Raw genomic sequence first — 21,311 nt, 5'->3', positions numbered from 1 at the left:
ACAATAAAATATATATATTAGATTACTGTTAGTCAAATCATTTTTATTCATACAGGGCCTGATTCAGCTCCCACTGACATCAATGGAAGTCCTTATATTGACTTCAAAGAGCGCTGTCTTGGTTCAGTAAAGAAAGCAGCACTAGCATGTGGATTGAGAATGGGGCTGCAAGCCTGAAATAAATTATTATTACTACCACTAATCCTGGCACTAACACCACTTCCCTCCATTACCTTGGGCACTGCAATTAACCTCTTCTACCCCAGTTCCCCCAGCTGTAAAATGAGGATAATGTTGACCTACCTACTTCATAGTGGATTAAACCTTTGCAAAACACTTTGAAAATAACTACGTGTACCAAGCCCTTTTATAGAAATGAGAACACACTTCAGAAGGAATCTTAATGTGCCAAAATCAAATTAAAGTTTCTCCATCACATTACCACACAGATAAGATCATATAAATGAAATCCTATGAATGACTTAGCTTTCTGTTCATTGCTATCACCAACTCAGCAGTTGACTTCCTAGTGCATTAATAATTAGAGAGAAACCCTTTAAGCCAATCAGAGCTGTTGGGTAGGTGGCAGCATTTCTCAGGATAGGACACGTAGTTTAAAAAAAAAAAAGAAATATCTGGAGGTAAAACGCTGATGACTACGTCTTCCTTTCCTCATAACTCTCACCGTGGCTAACAAACTTAAGCACCAACCCTGAGACTACTTGTGCATTTCAATAACTTTACTCAGGTGAACAGTCACATATAGAAAACAGGACTACTCCTGTGAGTACCCCCCCAGCATTGTCAACCCACAGCATTCACAAAACATAAACCAGGCCCCCCAAAAGCATGAGATTAGCTTTAAAAATACATTTGGGGTTGTGTTTGCCTTCTGGTATTGGAGACTTTGGGATTCATGTTTTCAAGCTTTTCCCCACAACCATGTGGTCTGGAAACTTACTTTATTTTTAATGAGAGCTGGGATTCTCCTGTAATAACATGACTCAAGGAGCTAGGGCTTTAAGGAAAACACCAAACATCACAAGACTTGCAATAAAATTGCTAGAGTTGGCATGTGTTTGTGGGATTGAGCTCTTAGTGAATTTGACAAATGCATCTTTGGGTCCTATCATTTTTCACCCCTAAATAGACAGTGTGTGTGCATGCAACCTCTTTTTTCAAATTCTCCTAGGAGGTTGGTTCTCTAGCTTTATAAAGGACAAGGATTCTGACAATTTCTCTTCCCTGGAGAAGATGAGGGTGTGCAAGGAGTACTGTTATTTAAGCTCTAACTCAGTGGTGGGCAACTTGTGGCCCGTCAGGGTAATCCACTGGAGGGCAACAAGACAGTGTTTACATTGACAGTCTGCAGGCACGGCCGCCCGCAGCTCCCATTGGCCATGAACTGCGAACCGCAGCCACTAATGGGCTGCGTGCGGCCCCCAGACCACAGGTTGCCCACCACTGTTCTAACTACACGTTTGGGCTTGCATTTTGGATTCACTTTCATTCATATTTTTCAAGTGGGAAGGAAAACATGTTGTTTAAAGATCACGTCGTGCCTGCTTAATTGAGGCAGTTATTACAATGATCAGATTTAATTACACTTTCAGCAACAAATCAGAAATATATAAATTATATTAAAATGTCAGCCCAAGGTACTCTGAAATTACTGCAAACTATAAATTATTTCTTGAAATAAAAAAATCATAGTTTCACATTGAAAATGGAGGTATTCATCAATACAGACGGTATGCCTGGAGCTTCAGTTACGTTAACGAAGTTCTCTTTCTATACTAGCATTGAAGGAAGGAAGTACACAAACCAACTGTCCATGTCTCACCTGACACAGATATTATTTTTCATGAACTGCAGAGCTTTTAAACCCTAGTTGAAAAGAAAACTGTGGTAAGAGGGAGAACATGAATAGTAGCACGCCCTGCATTATACAATATATATCTAAAATGGTCTCATACTTTTCCCCAGTGGATGGTCCTTGCATATACAATTACTGACCAAGAGAAGACACTAATGAACTGAGTTGTCCACCTTCCAAAAAAAAAAAAAAAAAAAAAAGGTGGGGGGGAGGGGAGCAAGGTTCCTTAGATCCAGTTAAAAAAAATCTCTATTACATTTAATCCAGAATGTATTATACAAAAGAGCCATGTCACATAAGCAGCTATAGAAAATAATACACATGAATTGCAGATGAACCTGAAGCTCAATGTTAAAGCATTCAGAGCTAGAGTTTTGGTTCAGCCCATTGTAAACAGGAGTAGTTTGGAGTCAGATCTGAATGCCAAAATTTCAAAGTTCGGTGTAGTTTGATCCACTGTTTTGAGTAGAAATGAGCTCAAGTCAAAACTCTTCATCAAAAAGCCCTATCCAGATAAATCAACAAACCATGCCTTACGTGAAGGAAAAAATGACAGTAACTTGATTTAGTTCCCAAATGAAATGGTAGGAAGCCCTCATAATGGGGATATAGTTGACACATTTAAAAATAAATACATTTACAAAACTAAAAAGAGTGGGGGAGAGGAAAAAAAGTGTAATCTCTTCTGCATAATCACTCTTCATAGAAAATGACCGTTTAGTTTCAAAGTTTAAAATATTTTTGCTGTATCAAATCTGTCCTACATTAATACTAAGGCACCATATTCATGCTGCATTGCTTTTGGTGATTAGGTTTGTAAATCACTTCAGCAACCTTTCGCTCTATTGGGCTGGATTTAGTCTTCACACCTCTGGTGCAAGATTAAAGAACACACACATGAAAAGCCTCATCTGAATTATTTTTGTGAATAATTACATACCAATATTCTGGACTCCTACAGACCCTCCACAGGGGAAGTGCATGAGATCCTCCTAGTGGTGAAAGAATGAAAAGCTTGGATACAGATCAAGTGATACTTCACTGAGAGGAACAGCTAGCACCAAAAAAAAAAAAGTTTTCATTCAGATTCTTATACTACCTGTGACAATCAGAATCCAAACACCCCATGGGGAAAACATGGGGTCTGAACCCCAAGGAATAAGCAATTAAATCAACTATTTGTATATGATATTATTGTACTACTGTATAAAAATGTATTGAGTAAGGTATCTTATAAAAACTTGTGACATGCTGCTCATCAGTATCATTGTATGATGTATGGTGTGTAAAGAATTATGTATGTGTGCTGGAAATATCTTCCTAAAATATGTTTTGAGGGCAGACTTGATAAACAGTGAAAGTACATTTACATACAAGGTAAACAAAGCATTCAAGCTAACAAGCAGCAGCAGAAATATCTTGGTGAGCACACCGGGGGACACTGCGAACTCTGGCCCCCAAGAGGTCTTCCTGGCTCTTGAGACAAAGACTACGGACTTTGGGAAATATAAAGGGAGCAAAAATACATTTTAGTGACCCATCACTAAGGGGATATAGGAGACAGCACCCTCTGAATCTGTGAATGCTGGATCCTCCTGCCAGAACGGCTGAAGATGTGGTAGCTTGATTTAAGTGAGAAAGCAGTTTAGGCAAAGAAGGTAGGTTAGGACACTAGAAAACATGTTTTGTTTTGTAAGTAACTATACCCATCTCTTTTTCTCTTCCTTAGTATCACTAAAATCTGTTCTTTATTAATAAACTTATTCTTTGTTTTACTAAGAACCATGTCAGAGCTGTTATATTGAAGTAAAGAGCAAGTCCGCAGAGAAACCAGCAGGCTGGTGTATCTCTTGGGAGGTACCAAACTTAATAATTTTTATGAGTGGACAGTGAGAGGGTCTGGACTCTGGCAAACTCAGAACTGGGGTTCACTGGTTGTTACCTGCAAGCAAAGTTAAGACTTGCAGAGTCTCCAGGATTTTGCTGGAGATGTGATGTGGATTGGAGCTGACACACAGTCTGATCTCCAGCAAAGCTCACTCTAACACACTGGCTTACAATTCTGGATGCCCTGAGGAGAGTGTCACAATCCTATACGATGTATTAAGGGGTTCAGTGTTCCCCTCAATGCAGAGTATCTCCTATTACAGTAGTAGGAGCAGAGTATCTCGTATTACAGTAAATAGGATTTAACTGTGCAAAGAGAAGGGAAAATCAGATTCCCAAAATAGAATGTAAATCCAAGAGTGTTATAACACAACTTATCAAAATACTTTAACAAGCAAATAAATGAAGCCTAGGAAGAAACCATACAGAATCGGGTACATTTTAGGAATGCATCCACTGTACTTTTTTTTTCCAAAATACCTTAATAATAGGACAGTATATGTTTAAAAATAGTCTTAAACTGAACTATCATACCAAATTAAATCACAATATTTTTCTCACACTGTAACAGCATAAATAACAGACTAGACTTCTCACCAAGCTTAACAGAAGGAAAGTATAAATGGTTTCCTTTACCAAGCTAGCAGGGAACACTTATCCAAATTAACAATAGGCATTTATAGTTTTTTACAGAAGACAGGACATGTTAGAATAAAGCAGTCACATCTTAAAACATTTTCACTGCAAGATCAAAGATTTAAACATAATTCCAATAGCATCTCATTTGCCTCAGCCATAAGGAGTACCATTCTCTATCAACGTGCAGCCAAAATTAGCACCTGATTAAACAGCAGCTGGCTAAGCAGAACCCAGACAAAAATGAGGTGGATGCTGGCAAGCAGAGGGAGGTGCTTCTGAAAATGTCATCTTTGACATCCCCCACTATTGAGGAGCTCTCCTCTCAGTCTGATATGCTGGTCTGCAGCATTAGGTTCCTTTGGGATTTCTTAATGCTATTAGATGCCCAAATACCTATGGCAACCATTTTTTTTTTCAAATGAACACTTGAAGCCAGAAGACTGTGCCCCACTTTACCAGTCCCACACCTGGCCATGGTGAGCCACATCTTCTTCAACTTCGTGCTCAGTTATAGCAACTCATATCTAGGAATGAAGCCATTTACCCAGAAACAACTCCCAAAGTTCAGCAGCCCATCTGCTTAACAGTAAAGGGCACTATGACCCCATCAGCCCTTTCAAAGTCTTTGGCCTGATATTGAAAGCCCTCCCCAGGACTGGCCCTAGCTACCTGAGGATTGCATCTCCCTCCACAACAGCTACGTTTTACTAAACCAATAAAACTGTCAAGCAATAGGGGGAGTCTCTTGAGCACAAGAGACAGAACCATCACAGGAGCTGGACCTAGACTATGGAATGTGGCTTTCAAAACTAAATGAAAACTAATGTATTTGACACACACACACACAATATTCTAACAGAGCTATTTTTCCTACTGGTGGGGATAGAAGAAAAGGAGATTATTTTATTTTTAAATACTCAAGAAGCACTCAGATACCATGATGAGTAGGACCTACTCGTACATGGACTATAAACAGCTTAATTGCTAAAGGTTAACTCAGACACTTCACACATGAACAAGTTGTGGATGAACTTCGACACTCCAAGCAAGTTTAAGGATCAGTCTTTCTAGCAAGGAAAGCAAACAGATTTGCTTATTATCTATAATCAATGTTTAAATGGATAAAATGGAAATGAAATACAATAATATGAAACAATAATAAACTGAATCATCAGAAATACCACTCACATGATTTAAATATCATTTAAAAGCTATAAGTAATTTGCACTCAGAATGTGTGTTTACTTTTAAAATACTTTCTCTGACGTTTGTTTTCATAAATACCTAGAGGAAAAATTAGTTTTAACAATAATGATGCAGTGAAAATCTTGTGTCAACAATCTTAGACTTCATTTAAAAATTAAGAATTTTCTTTTAACCCATTCTTCAAAAAAGAAAAAAAATTGTCCAGAGGGGTTCTCTGTGTGTGTGCATGCATGTGTGGAGCATGGGTAATCAGGTTATGTTTGTTTGTTTGCTTCTTTGTTTTGTTTTTTGCTTTTACACTCAGAAGCCTTAACTGACATTTGCCCTTTCAGAAGCTGAACTTTAGAGTGATGACTGTAAGTCTGTGACAATAAACCAAAATTCTAACAGAGACACCACCCTAGTACATTTACAAAAGGAAGAAGGATAGGTCTCAATGATATTTGCATGGGTATGTCCCTGTCCCTTTGTTTATTTACAATCACGTCACCATACAATTACATAAAATATTTGTTTAAAATATTTAGTTTGTTGCACAAACACTTTCAATCAACAAGCAACAGTATGTCCTATTTGTACACTGTTTTAAGCAAAACCTTCACTTCAATATTTGAGAAACTCAGCCATATCCTAAGAGTAAGGCGAATACAAACTTTGTAAGAGAGAAGTGGAATCATGGTCTGGAGGGGGAAAAAATAAGGAAGGATTTAATCAGTTCGGTCCAACATATACCACCCTGAACATGCCAAAGTGACAATGCCTTTCCTGCATCTGATTGTAAGCCACCTCTGTGCCTAAAGTAACAACAGCAGTTGATCTGATTATGTAAACCAAACTCTCCTATCCTCCTCACTCCTAAACCAAAATAGAACAGTTTTTAAATGCTCTTAGGGTTATATACCTCCTTACAGGAGATACACGAATCAGTATAAAGCCAACTTTCCACCTCCCTCTGCACACAGCATAGAGCTGACAAATTAAGGAAAAAGCATCAACATTTAATTAGTCACAGATTTTTAAGGCCAGATTGGAACCATTATGATCATCCAGTCTGACCTCCTGTATAATACAGGCCATAGACCCCTCAACCTCTAGTACCTGCAGCAAATCCGTAACTTCTGATGGAGGTAGACCATCTCTTAGAAAGACATTCAATCTTGATTTAAAGATTTCATTCAAGTGATGAAAAATCCACCACTTCTTCCTCCAGTTAGTTGTTTCAGTGGTTAATTACCCTCACAGTGTTAAAAAAAGAAAAAAAAAAAAGCCTTATTTCTAGAGTAGACTGAATTTGTCTAGTTTCAGTTTCCAGCCCTTGGATCTTGTTATGCCTTTGATAAATTAAAGAGCCCTCTGCTATCAGAAGTTTTCTCCATATGTAGGTTCTTAAGGACTGTGTTCAAACCCCTCCTAATCCCCCCAGATAAACTAAATATACTGAGCTCCTTTAGTATCTCACTGTAAGACAGAGTTTTTCACATTTCAAATGGTATTGTAGCTCTTTGCTGAATCCTTTGCAATTTGTGGCCATCCTTAAAGTGTTGACACTGAAAATGGATGCAATATTCCAATAATGGTCCATGCTTCCCCATTTCCACTCAATTTTCCTGTAGTTGCACATTCAAGGATCCTGTTAGCTCTCTTAGCTACCAAATCTTATTGGGGGCTCATGTGCAGTATTCATGTTACTGCATCTGTGACTAACTAAACTTTTGGGGAACTGCTATATTTTAATATTAAATGTTTTATTTTATTCTAAAACAGCCAGAGGCATTAATCCACATTATGGAACAATGGCCTGCAAATTTCAGAAACACTGGTTTTGGATTTAAGCAATAGAAATAGCATCTTTAAACAATACACACACCTATATATGTATAGTAATCACCACTAAAGACCGGATTGCAACTAGACACTTTACTACTGGAATACCTTTAGAGTGGTATTACATTTATATATGTTCAGGGTGAGAAATGCTGCAAATACCACAGTAAATTTAACTACTGCCAATTGTAATGATGTCTAATTTTTAAATTGCATCCACTGCATTCACATAGGTACTTTTGAACAGAACAGAACAGAAAGTATTCCATTTAAATTAAACACACAACCTGCAGCGCTGTATGCTAGGAGGCGGGAGTTAAACCACAATGAACATTTCCAGTTGAGCAATGAATCCCTAAAAATACATGACTCTAGAATAAAAACACCAGCAACCCAAGTGTGGTGATACGAGTTGATGCCACTTTAATTAAAAGGAGACAAGTGCATCTAAATTGGCTCAGAGTCTGACCCTGACCTCGAGAAGCAGGAAATGATCACCTTAAGTACACATACATCCTGCCTAATTACTGCAAGCAGGCTGCTGTGGGTCAGTCTCATCGCACAAGTGACTGGAAAGCCCGGCCCTGGTGGCGCTAGGATCCATGGACATGGAGCGATCAGATCCATTCCCCTACCCAAAGAGGGCTGCTGGCGGGAGATTTTTTAAGTAGTTTTGCAAGGGGTGGTGTGAGTTAATTCCACCCCCTCCATCCCGGGGGGATCCTTCCCTAGTTACAAAGCCTCCCCTGAAGTCGGGGGCAGCAGGAGGGGGCCGAGCGGGGCATGCTGTGCACCTGTTGCGGCAGGAGGAGGGCGATGCCGGGCACGGAGACCGGACCATCCCCCAGGCGCTGCGGGATGAGGTTGCAGCAGCAGCCCCTGGGCACAGTCTCTCCCCGCCGGGAGGCGGCTGGTGCTTTCAGGGACCCTTCGCTCGCTGCCCGCGGAGCAGCCGGATTCTCTCCCGGGGAAAGCGGCGCTGGGTGCTGAGGGGGGTGTTTAGAACACCGGCGCCCTCAACGTTCCGCGCGGAACCCGCGCAGGCGGCCCCAGCCCAGGGCTGCGCTCCCGCCAGGAGCCCCCGAGGTGCGGGGGGGGGGCGTCTCACCTGCAGGGCCCCGGCGGGGAGCGTCGCTGGCGCTGCTGCCTCCGGCCGCCCCTGCCTCCGCCATGTCTCCTCGGTGAGCTCAGCCGCCCCGCCCCGCGGGAGCCGCAGCCACAGGCGGGCAGGTGAGCGCGCCACGCACCAGCCGGGGCGCCCGCGGCAGCGCCACCTCGCGGGCAGGTGCGGCAGGGCGCGGGGGCGGGGGCTGGGGACTAGGCTGGGCTCGCCCTGCCAACCTCCTGCAGGGGGAGCGGCCGGTGCGGGGCTGGGAGTCGGCATTGCTCTCCGGGGACTGTGCTGGGCGCATCCCGGCCTCAGCCGCGGCTGCGTGCTCAGCGTATAGCGCACGGCTCGGCGCGCAGGCCTGCCCGGCCCCCTGGGGCTCGCGGCACGGCTCTCCCGCGGGCTTGGCATGGCAGGAGCTGGCACTAAGGAGCCAGTGCCCGCTTGGGAGACCTGCTTCAGACTTCGTGCTGATCGTGCCTGGTGACTTGCATTTCTTTTATTAACGCTTCCTGAGCCCGGTTCCGGTCCGTGTGTGGGGTGCGGCGGGGGCTGATCGCTCCTGTCCTGTGGCGGTACGTGGGAGGTGAGGTGGCTTCTAAGATCAAGCTGTACGTGGGTTCCTTAGTCAAAGGACGAACATTGACTTGTACCTAGAAGAGCCTATTAAGTTAATGCAACTGACTAAAAACTGCTGTGGCGTGCTCAGTATTGCTTAACATCACTAAGCCGCCTGGGTATTCACCTTGAGTTAGATGTAACATCCCAGCGGTCTTGAATGTCCTTATCAGACCCTGCCCCTTCCTGCGGGGTTGGTCTATACACAATATAAACCACATCCTAAATTTGCTCTCCAGGTTTGGCTGTTCCAAAAGCAGCTCTCTCAGACCTCTTCCAGTCCCCAAAGATTTATAATCTGGTTGAAGGTAATTTGATTCAGGAGGCAGCATGTCTAGGCAGTAAGGGTGGGAGCCACAAACATTTAGGTGCCTAAACCTCAGACGTAGGCACCTAAGTCCCAGTTTGGGCTTCACTGTGATCTACAAAACTGACATTGAATGCTGTAGACATTGGCACCTATGTTTTCATGGTACTGTATGAGTTTCCTCAGCACAGCAGCACCTACATTTCTGTTTCTGGGCATGTGCATTGCTGCCTCCCTCTAGGTGTACCGATGTTTATCTCCTGCCTAAGCGCCACAGTGAATCACAAACCAAGGGAAGATAGGCATTGGGCCACCTATCCCACCTGCAGGGCCTGATATGGTAGGCACTCTGAGCACACCTATTGGAATGGGTCCCATTCAAAATTCTGGTGGTGGTGGAGGAGATGGTGCTGATGGTGCTCCTTTCCACCTGATAACTTTCAGTTCAGTGGTCAGAGCACTCACCTAGGATGTGGGGATACCCTGGTTCAGTGCCTCTCTACCAAAGGGGAGACCCTAGTTCAAATCCTGTTTCTCAAGAGGAGGCTTCAAAGACTAAACTACTGGATATTCTGATGTATGGCTTCTTCATCCTCTCCTGTGGCACAAAGCATATTTAAGTATTTATCCACAGTGGAATAGTCCTTGCTCAGGAGGAGAGGAAGAGAATGATTCTGTACCCGAGTGGTTAGGAGGTAGAAGACCCAGGGTCCAGTTCTCCTGTCCCAATCACTCCTTCATTATTTATCCACAGTACAACAGCTTCAACAGCAGAACTTGAGAGAGCCCCACATCAGACAATTCTATAGCTCAGTGGTTAGAGCCCTTTCCTGAGTGGTGGGTGACCCCACTGCACCTAACTCCGTTCTGCAAGAAAAACCAAAGCTGCCTGACTCCAGGTACTGGGTTCCCTTCAGTGAGATCCCTAAGCAGAGTTAGATGCCTATGTCCAACAAAGGGGCAGTGCTTAGTATACACTCCCCTCCTCTACATCTCCCACTGGCTAACTTAGGCAGACAGCTCCTACTGTGTTGGCCTTTGTAGGTCACATTCTTACTCTCTCTCCCCATGCATTGTAGAGGGAGCTAGGTGCCTACTAACTTGGCTTTGTGGATTATAGTGTTGTTCCTGTGATTTTCTAAGCACCTGAAAGTTAGGAAGCTTGACATTCAGCTAGGGTGACCAGATAGCAAGTATGAAAAAACAGGGCTGTGGGGAGGTAATAGCCGCCTATATAAGACAAAGTCCCGAATATCGGGACTGTCCCAATAAAATCAGGACATCTGGTCACCCTGCACTCAGCAGTGCAATGCCTAAGTCCTTTCATGGATCCCACCCTAATTACCAGGAATCTTAATGCAGAGTTTTAGCTTCTGAACCTATACAAGGTCTTAGTTCTTCCACCTTTTTAAATGAGTACAATGCAATAATTTAATCTGGAGGTCACAAAGGCATGGATAGATGTAGTGGGGTACTGTTCTGAGAGATATAGACAGCTGTAAATGGGGCGGGGGGAGAGAAGGCACCACAGATTGCAGAAGAGATAGACTGCAAAAGAAGATTGCAGGAGAGATATCTCTCTCAGACACATGCACATAAACACATATGCACACACAATTCTCCTGCCACTGACACAAATGATGAAATAAACATAAATCTTCTTCACAACAAACAGCCATCATACATTACAGCAAAATGCCAGTCAGTACCAAAATTCTCCTAGTCCTTTACTCATAGCCTCATCTAACAACTTGTTAATTTCCTCATCCTTTTATTATATGAGGGAGGAGCTACTTATGAGAAGCTTCAAATCAAAGAAACAGACTCAAAGGAGTGGACTATGAACCATAACTTAAATTGGAGTCAAAGTACAGTAAAGAGGAACAACCAGGTGTTGACACAGCTGTCAACAAATTGGGACAGATATTATCCTTGCTTCCGGAAAAAAGATGAATCATTATATATGATAGTTGAGATAAAAATATTGAATCGCAATTGGAGAGAAAATATGGGTGAAATCTTGGCTCCACTGAAGTTTAATGGCAAAACTTCCATTGACTTCAGCAGAGCCAGGATTTCACCCAATGTGTATCTAATACTATCATAAATTTATTAGAAATTTCTTAATGCTATATTAAGAATTTGTAGAATTCCTTGGTAGTGAACATGGCCCACTGCTTCACTCTCAACGTATGGGCCTGCAGTCAAGTAAATTTGTACCATTCTCAGATGCAGCGACCACTACTCACTCATATTTCTTGTGGTGAACTGTAAAGGCCTACTATAAAGAAACACTCTGGGGCATACAGGGATGAGAGATGTTTAAGGTCTCAACTGTTAGGGAGACCACCTCTCTCCTAATGTACTGCCAAGACCAGCTGGGACCCTTCTCATCCTCCAGCTTATTACCATAAACTATGTTTAAAAATACGGATAAAGGAAATAAGGTAATAAAATTACACAGCACAACCTGAAAAAAGTCTAAATCAGAGGTTTCCCAACCATAGTCAGTGGAGAACTGGCTATTCATAGATTGCCATATTGTTGTCATCTTACTTCCAGCAGGTGAATTAAATTAAAACAGTTTAAAAAAGACATTTTCCTAATTTTACTTTTTCACATAAACAATTGTTGTAGTTGCCTGTGACAATATATGTTGCTTTTGTCCTTGCACAACATATCCTCTGCAACTGACCTTTGCACTGTTTAACTAGGAATTTCTAACTAATTCTGTCTCCTGCTGTTGTAGTATTATAAACTATTTAAATTAACTATGTAGCCCCAAACATAGCAGCAATTCAGTGATGGATTGAGTTTCCCCAGGTGTATAAATTTATAAATGTGTTTTTAAAGCCCTTTGGAGTGAAAATGCTACTGTATATAAAGAATTTCATGTACAGTACTTTTTGTGGTGCAGAGAGACAACTGATTGATTTTTTCAAAGTCAGCATAGATAACCTAGCAATGAGTTTGCTGCTGTTCAGATAGATATGTACTGATATATTTATAAGGCAGTTTGTTACTTTGTGTTTAGAATAAGTGGAAAAATTATTCCATTTCCTTTGAAAAAAATCTGTGATCCATCACTAAGCCTTCAAGGGTCAGGGCATAAACCATGCATTAACTACTTAGAGTTTTGGTCAAGTTCTTTTCTATTCATCTTATTCCACAATTGTGCACTGTAGGCTTTCTAGCAACAGCCTCAAAAGCATCTAGTATTGGGAGTAGATGGACCACTGGTCAGGTCCATTATAGCAATTCCTATGTTCCAAACTGTCAGTGGAGGAATATTGTCCATTTTCATGATTTATGGGAAAGATCCTTTGCATAATCAAAAGGCTTTCAGAACAGAATAAATACCCCCAAATGATTTTCCAACTAACAGTTTGTGGCTAGGGAGCTGAAAGTCCACTTCTTACTGACTATAGCTAGTCAAGCTGTTTATTAAACCAGCTGGAGCATTAGGTGAAGAGTTTTTTCTGTCCTGGAAAAATGTGGATGCTGAAATTAGACGTAGTATGTGGGAAAACAGAATGAGTTTGTAATAATTTTTTTACCAAGGCAGAAGTACAGTAACTCTAAGCTTCAAGTCACTTTAATACGAGAAGGTTTTCTTAATATTCTGCCTAAATTTTCCATGTAGATTTGTCTCATTACTCCTAGCTATACTGCATGTATCACATTTTGAACGATTATTTTTAGAAGCTCTTAAATAAGGAAAGTATCAACATTGTATTCTTAGATTCTTTATTTTTAAGAATGTATGTTTGTATGTCACAATAGATAGCTTTAGAACAAGCTAACATTACTATGGTTCAGGCATATACAACTGGTACAGTTCAGTAGTACATAAACAACTCTAAAATAAATGTACTGTAGACCAGGGAACTTAAGTTACCAAAAATAAACAATATTAAAAATTTATATAGGGCAGTCAGTAGAAACAATTACTTTTAGGTTCTGCACACTACAAGAAAAAATGTAAGCTTTACATGATAACTGAAATTATGAAGTTCTACTACGGATTATTATGGTATATAACAAAGAAGAATAAACTTGAAAGGTTGTCACATTTTGGTTTTGTTCCAGTGATGCACAATCACATGAAATCTTACATAGGTTTTGTGTAAAATTACCATCTGGTTACTTTATCTACAACAGATTTTAAGATTAAAAAAAAGCTTCCATGTAAAATCATTTAAAACAAAAATAATGTAAGAGGGTGTTTACAGACTTCTTAGGGATTGTCGGAGTAAATGCAGTCAAGAACTGCAGTGTTTTTAACATTGGTAAACAAATACTGGATAAAGTGCAACACTCTCTCTGGCGGCAAACCTGCTCTGTGCTGTAGAAAATCTCTAAATCTCTACAAAGAAGTAGAAACTGATTTAGCCAGCATCAAGCATGTTTCTCTCGAAACTCACTGATGGCCTTCCAGAGCGTACATAGCATCCCTCCTCTGTAAAAGAAAAACCATTAAGATGTTTAGCTTAAAAAAACTGGACTTCACTTCCGTAGTATCCTGATTCAGGTACGCTTCGATTCAAGCCATCCTATAGTGGTAGTAATACATTCATTGTACTCATTAAACGTGGTAAAAACACAGAGAAATCAAATATGAAATACTAAAACACAAAATTAAAACAAATGTGAATAGCATTTTTGGTTATAATACAAACTAAAAGAACTGCTCTAAAGCTCACAGAAGTGAATAAAAAGACTCCCATTGACTTCAATAGACTTTAAATAAGACCATAAGCACTGCCTCCTAATATGTATTTCAACTGAATTGAATGGGAGTTTTGGCTGAATTAGTAACTGGAGCCAATATGCTTAAAAATTAACAGCCAAAAATTATCCGTAAGTGGCAGCTTTAATTGGTGAATCTCTGTTGATGTCAGTGGAATTACTCCTTATTGACATTGGCATAAAGGCATAACTGTCCTCCCACTGAAATCAATGATCAAATTAATGTAGTATTAAAGAGAATCAGGCCCTCATTGTTCAAAGTAGACTAGGCTAATTTGAACATAACTAATAAATGTTACATACTATCCTTATTAATATAATGAAATACTAGAGTATGAAATCTTACTATTTGTCCATATTTTAATATCTAGCTAAGATGATTGAAGGCAAGGGAGACCTGGTATAACTGTATGCATTGCTTCTAGTCAAATCCAATTTCTACAGGCAAACTTGGTATGATTATGTAACAGTTTAGTGGCAGTTGCATCATTTTCAGACAGGTTCTGTGGTTTATTGTTCTCAAAATGTTAAATTATCTGTGTCTAAAATTGTTTATATAAATCAACACTCCATAGGGACCTCTCTCCAAGCAAGTCTTTTGCTTTAGCTAACTTGAAGAATAAATTCTTTCAAATAACAAAATCAAACTAAAACATTTTTAAATGTTTAATCAGTACATATTCAGAGTGTCTCTGTGTGTGTAGAAACCCTGAAAACTAGATTTTGTAGTGTTCATTTCACATAGGTAAATTTCACACCTTAAGAATGCCATTCATAATTTTCTATTTCTGTAGTTTCATAACACAGACTGTCTTTATATTTCAGCTTTGTGAGATTAAAAAGAAGGTGAAATGTTACCTTAGTCTCAGGCATTTCAGATCATCTCGTGTAACGTAGCAGAGAACATCCATTAATGTGTAGTCTTCTGCCAAAAACTTGGGGGAGGGAAAAAAGTCCTAATTGAAAGTTAGGCTACTTTTGTCAGATATATCCATTTATTCTAAGATTTATATATAATATAGCAGGGATCGGCAACCTCTGGCACGCGGCTCACCAGGGTAAGCACCCTGTCGGGCCGGGCCAGTTTGTTTACCTGCCACGTTCGCAGGTTCGGCTGCTCGCGGCTCCCACCGGCTGCAGTTCGCCGTCCCAGGCCAATGGGGGTGGCGGGAAGCCGCGGCCAGCACATCCCTTGCCTGCGCCGCTTCCCACCTCCCCCATTGGCCTGGGACGGCAAACCCTGGCCAATGGGAGCTGCGGTCGGCTGAATCTGCCGATGCGGCAGGTAAACAAACTGGCCCAGCCTGCCAGGGTGCTCACCCTGGCGAACTGCATGCCAGAGGTTGCTGACCTCTGTAATATAGGGACATGAGCCTGCATTCCTTATGTACCCAAAACTCCCTTAAATCAAATTCTGAGTGCAGAAGGAATACAGGACTGGTCCAAAATATGGTAACTGTGTTGCCAATAAAGGGTTTGATGCTATTGTTTTGTTTATATGTAGCTTTTGTCTAGCTTATGTTTTGTAAATACAATGAAAATACCTCATCTTTATATGGGATGTTGAATGTTTGCATGTCACAGAGTATATATGTTTAAATTGATCCTAATTCTGTAGTTCAGATTCTTTTGTCTTGTTTTGTTAATAGGCAATTCTATAGAGCGCACTATAGCTGAGTACCTCAGACTTTAATTAATTAATTCTAAACACTCCTGGGGATAGGGGAGTTGGGAGGTAGGTTGGTATAAATATCCCATTTCACCAATGGGGAAAGAAACACACAGAGAAGTTAAGGCCTTGGTTTTCAAAAGTGACCTCTGCACTTCAGGTGCTTCAATTTTTGTGTGATTAACTTTAAAACACCGTGGGCCTGCTCCTCAAAAGGAGCTAATCAGCCACAGGTCTTCGCTAAAGTCAGCTGAAGTTCTAGAATGCTCAATATCTCTAAGGCTCTGTCTTCACTACAAAATAGGTGTATATGTTTTCATATCAAGATAGCTAGTTCAATGTAAAATCCTAGTGGAGACAAGGCACAGGTACCGGTAAATTTTATTTTGATGTATCTAGTCAAAGTCAACCCCCATTGCTCCTGAAGTTTACAAGCAGGCTTTACTGCAATCAACAGGAGTTGCTGGAAGAGGTGCAAAGATGCTTAGGAATTAGGAAGCCAATCAAAATGTTTTTAGTTAACTGGAAAATGTGTTTTATTGCATCAAGCTAGTTCAGGGGTGGGCAAACTATGGCCCGCGGGCCAGATCCGGCCTGCCAGCTGTTTTAAGATGGCCCTCAAGCGCCTGCTGGAGAACAGGGTTTGGGGCTTGCCCCGCCCTGACGCTCCAGCCTGGGAGCAGGGACAGGGGCCACTTCACACAGCTCCCAGAAGCAGCAGCATGGCCCCGCTCCCGCTCCTATGTGTGGGGGCAGCCAGGGGGCTCCGCTCTGCACGCTGCCCCCACCCAAGCGCCGTCCCCGCAGCTCCCATTGGCTGGAATCTCTGGCCAATGGGAGCTGCACGGGTGGTGCCAGTGACTGGGGCAGCGTGCAGAGCTGCCTGGCTGTGGCTCCGCATAAGAGCCAGAGTGGGGACATGGCCGCTGCTTTCAGGAGCTACTTGAGGTAAGCACTGCCTGGAGCCTGCACCCCTGAGCCTCTCTCCGCACCCCTACCCCCTACCCCAGCCCTGATCCCCCTCCCTCCCTCCGAACCCCTCAGTTGCAGCCCGGAGCCCGCACCCCCAACTCCTCATCCCCAGCCCCACCCCAGAGCCCACACCCCCAGTCAGAGCCCTCACCTCCCCCCCGCACCCTACTCCCCATCCTGGAGCCCCCCCTGCATCCTGAACTCCTCATTTCTGACCTCACCCTGGAGCCCGTACCCCCAACCAGAGCCCACACCCCAACCCCAATTTTCTGAGCATTCATAGGCCACCATACAGTTTCTATTCCCAGATGTGGCCCTCGGGCCAAAAAGTTTGTCCATCCCTCAGCTAACTACATGAAGTAAAAGCAAGAATAGACTTTTTATGATGGTCTTTCTATTCTTCACCCTTCCCTTGTCCCTCCACCCCAATCTCATCTCCTTCAAAAAGTGTATAAATCATTCCAAGGTTTTTGCTGTTTTTTTCCGCACTAAGTCCTAGAAAAATGCACTGCTACTGTATCACACACATACCTAAAAAAAATCTTTCCTACCCTATTTATAGTATCTTCATCAGCTCCATGAACTCTAAGCCAGTTTATGAGATCAGAGTCTTCAACCCCTGTGCCAGAAGGATTAGGGTGACAGACCGACAGTCCAGGGATATCTAGATCAAATATTTAGAAAAAAAAGTTAGGTCTTTTCAAAGTGTCCTCTTCACAGTTTTAAACAGAGAAGCACTGTCTTCAGTGACCTTTCCTACTCTTTCCACAAAAATGGGACATGCAAGTGCCTCTACAGTGAAGGATAGAGAGATCAAATCCTGCAGTATTTACTCAGGTAATATTCCCTAGTGCGCTTAAATGTAGTACTGTTTCAAAAGAGCACTACATTAAAGCACACTAGGGAGCCTCTAATGCCAGGGTCTACACAGACCAATTAGTGAACAATGCATTAGTGCATTTTTGGAAATGACTTCCCCATAGTCCATACTATTGCTACATGTAGTCAAGCCCTTAGATGCGTGCAACCATTTCTGGTGTTTTGCTGGTGTCTCTTGGATAAATATGGATTTCTTTTTTTTTTAATTGGGGGTGTTTTATCTGTGTTTATTAGTTAAAACTAAAAATCAGAAGCCCAAGGTATAAGGCACTCTTATGCCAATACATCTGCATCTATACTTGGGTTGTAATAACTATCCTGGTATGATTTAAATTGGTAAACTGGTACAATCTGTGTGTGTAGACAAGGCCTTAGACAAGACTTATATTGCCCTCAATGTGATTTTACCTGAGTAAGGCTTCAGGACCCGGAGCTGTACTATTTTTATAATCCCTGTTTTGCCAGGGTTTCCACTCTACTATAGAAATGCATTCCATGCTAAAATGTGCAAGGGCCTCCACCCCTACTACAAATAAGATTTCTATTGTTTGATTGATTTTTAAAGCTTCTGCAGTAGTCTCTCTCTCTCTCTCAAGTATGGCTCTTTTCCCTTGAAAGTGGGACATGATCCTCTAAGTCCCTCACAGGTCTCTACTGATCCCTCCTCTATTTTTTCCATTTATTGTTCTCTTCCTCAGTGCCCATGTGAGGAGCACATAGTTTTTTGACAGCAAAGATCTGGACTCTTCACTTCTGAATCAACCAGTAAAGTTGCTGCACCTCTTCAAGGGAGTGAACATGATAACTTAATGAATCCGTATGCTGCAGATAAGAAACAAAAGGTGAAATCCTGGCCTCATGGAAGCCAATGGCAAAATTCCAACTGATTTCAACATGACCAGGATTTCACTCACAATTACTAGATAAATTACGCACAATGCTATTCTAGAACTCCGGCCCTTCAGCTCCAAAAACATCCAGCTTCTTCAGCTAAAATAATTCTCGAATACCTGGTGTTGATAATAGGTTTTACACACACACACACACACTCACTCACTCACTCTCTCTCTCTCTCTCTCTCTCTCTCTCTCTCCCCTTCCTTCTCTCCCTATCTAGTAATGTATAACCACAGATCAATAGTATGATTTGAGTTATACAACACTTGCTTTTACTGTGGATATAGAAACAAATGAAGTAACTTATTTCTACAGCATACTTGCTTGATTCTACAAAGTCCTGGCTAGGAGAAATGTGGTGAAAGACCTTTACTGATGCTGGGCCAATGAAATACAAAAGTTTGGCTGCCACAGCCTTCTTTTGTAGTTGCTGTGTGGAACAGTTTCTTTTGAAATCTCTACTCACTCACCTACTCGCTGTGACCTAAGCTTCAGGTTTTTGATCTCTTGATCCTTTTCTTCTATAGCTTGATGCAAAAGGGCGTGAAATTCTCTCTCCTTCTGCACTAACTCTTCTAGTAGCCTGCAGGGAGAAAAAAACATGGATTTTTAAAATTTAATTTTATGTTTTCAACCCTAATATACTGAATATTTATATTTTTACATGTGTTCTAGTTCTAGAGTTTGGGCCTTTCAACAAAACTAGTTTGAAGCATTCATAGCAAATAGGAGCTGCACAGAAACTTTCAGTGAAGCTTCAGCAACTCAGCATTCCTACTTAACTGAGTCTGGTTCTTAAAGAAAAAAAATAAACAAAGCAATTGGGTAATGTGTTCAGCTATGGAGGAAGGAGTGTCATCGAGGTCAAAACCATTAATGGACATAGCGCTAAGTTGTGTCTTTAAGACATTACCCTTCATAAGGTGCAGGGCAGCTATACCTACCCCAGCAGGAGCTCCTGAAAGCACAGCATTAAAGGTAGATGCAGCTGGAGTGTGGCCACAGCTATACTTCTTGAAAGGGTGTAGCACACATTCCCTTCCAATGGGAGCAGTCCCTCCCTGCCCTCTTTGTAGAGTACAACATTGCTGTAATTTTTAGCCTAGATCAGTCCTTGCACTCAAAGTCCAGAGACTGGCTTTGTCCCCAGTCCTCAGTAGGTTTAAAGGGTTGGTGGTCACCTCCCTGCATCTTCTCCTAAATCTTAATCTTTTAGGATAAGATCTGTTTATTTTAGAGAGGATTGACTAAGTGGTGTCATGATGAATCATGTAAAATTAATATCTACAGAAGGTCAATTAATGCTTCTATTTAACCTCTCAATACAAACACAAAGGGAAACCCAAAGGAAGTCAAAGGCAACAAAGTTAAAACTGATAGAAGGAAATAACTAACACCAGGCACCGTTAATCTGTGGAACTCATTTGGGCAATATATTGTTACAGCAAAGAGCTTAGTAAAATTTAAAAAATAAGACATCTGAACACTACACAGTTACAATAGATACGATGCAAAGAATATAAATTATACTTTAGAGCATAAATCTACTCCACTAACTCCCTGAAGTTAGGAAGAAACTCTCCTCAAACTTCCCCTTGGAAATGTTAGAGTATAATTGTCTATTATAGGGGTTTTACATCTTTCTCCAAAGCATTTGGTGCAGGCCCCTGTCAGATATGTGATAGTGGATTAGATGGACCATTGTTTTGATCCTAACAGTACATATAGTTTATTCTTCACCCATTCATCTGTATTGAAAAATGTATCCATGGTCATCTAAATAGTTTACTACTTTTTGCCTTGCAAATGACCGCCATATGCTACTTATGCTAACAAAGCTTAAAGAAATATATTTATTTAAGGGAAGTTTTCCATATAACTTATGGAAGGTAGTATTTTTGTATCTAATTATCATGACAAAGTTTTTGGTTTTGCATGTAAGAGCAGCATGTTGCTCACACCTTAATTTTTTAAAACAAAAACCAAAGAAACTAACAGTATATCTTCCATCCATTCTTAGAGGGAAAGGAATGAAACTTTATTCTGAATAGTAACATGTTGTTAGGATGCCACTCCCCATCAGAAACTTGGGCAGTAACGTGTGACCATCTCAATTAGTTTCTTTTTAATTCCTTCGCTTAATGGAGATTGCAGAGGTTTTTGTATGAGAACTTCTGAAGTATATTGTCATTGTATTATATATGGCAATCAGAATATGTCTTAACTATCTATTTATGTCAAGATGAATATATTATATTGTAATATGAGAACTCACAAATGACATTTACTCTAATAAGAAAATGCAGAGACTTTAATGCGAACAGGTAATTCAAGTGATGCTGAGTTACTAAAAAGCTTCTCTTGTCTAAAGACCTCAAATCAAGCTGAATCACATTGAGTTTCCTAATGTGCTTGGAAATGAAGTGTCATTGCCAAACATTTGAATTTAATCATCTGTATAAAGGATTATAAAGAATATTCCAGCACCACAAGATTTGTCCTATCAAGATACAGTGTATATACACATTTTAAAATGTACAGACATATTTTTCAATTAGTTCCTAAATCTGTATTTTCAGGCCTGTTTTTTTTCATAAGGCCTTACTGTTCTCCACTTTCAACTATCTGAAAGAAAAATTTGTTTTTTAAAACAATTCAGCATCCTAGGGATCAATCCTGCT

The 21,311-nt window shown here is 41.1% G+C and overlaps 2 protein-coding genes across 6 annotated transcripts in view; both read right to left on the bottom strand.

Annotated features, from left to right (window-relative positions):
* Positions 1-8,654, bottom strand: part of MAP7 (microtubule associated protein 7) — a 181,578-nt gene extending 172,924 nt beyond the window's left edge. The window contains exon 1 of the mRNA XM_039532604.1: positions 8,541-8,654. Within this exon, the coding sequence (XP_039388538.1) occupies positions 8,541-8,604 (64 nt within the window). The 5' untranslated portion in view covers positions 8,605-8,654. The remainder of the gene's footprint in view (positions 1-8,540) is intronic.
* Positions 8,655-13,198: 4,544 nt separating this feature from the next.
* The window catches only part of MAP3K5 (mitogen-activated protein kinase kinase kinase 5), a 180,503-nt gene continuing 172,390 nt past the window's right edge, over positions 13,199-21,311 (bottom strand). For 4 of the 5 annotated variants that reach the window (XM_039532599.1, XM_039532598.1, XM_039532600.1 and 1 more), the window contains 4 exons: positions 19,101-19,213; positions 17,407-17,519; positions 15,073-15,149; positions 13,199-13,924 (listed from right to left, as the gene is read on the bottom strand). In XM_039532599.1, coding sequence (XP_039388533.1) covers positions 13,864-13,924; positions 15,073-15,149; positions 17,407-17,519; positions 19,101-19,213 — 364 coding nt within the window. In that variant the 3' untranslated portion in view covers positions 13,199-13,863. Of the gene's footprint in view, positions 13,925-15,072; positions 15,150-17,386; positions 17,520-19,100; positions 19,214-21,311 lie in introns of all 5 variants that reach the window. The other variant, XR_005597031.1, reaches the window with a different exon arrangement.

Source organism: Mauremys reevesii, linkage group 3, assembly GCF_016161935.1.
Source record: "Mauremys reevesii isolate NIE-2019 linkage group 3, ASM1616193v1, whole genome shotgun sequence".
Lineage (NCBI taxonomy): Eukaryota > Metazoa > Chordata > Testudines > Geoemydidae > Mauremys > Mauremys reevesii.
This window is presented reverse-complemented; position numbering and strand designations above follow the sequence as displayed.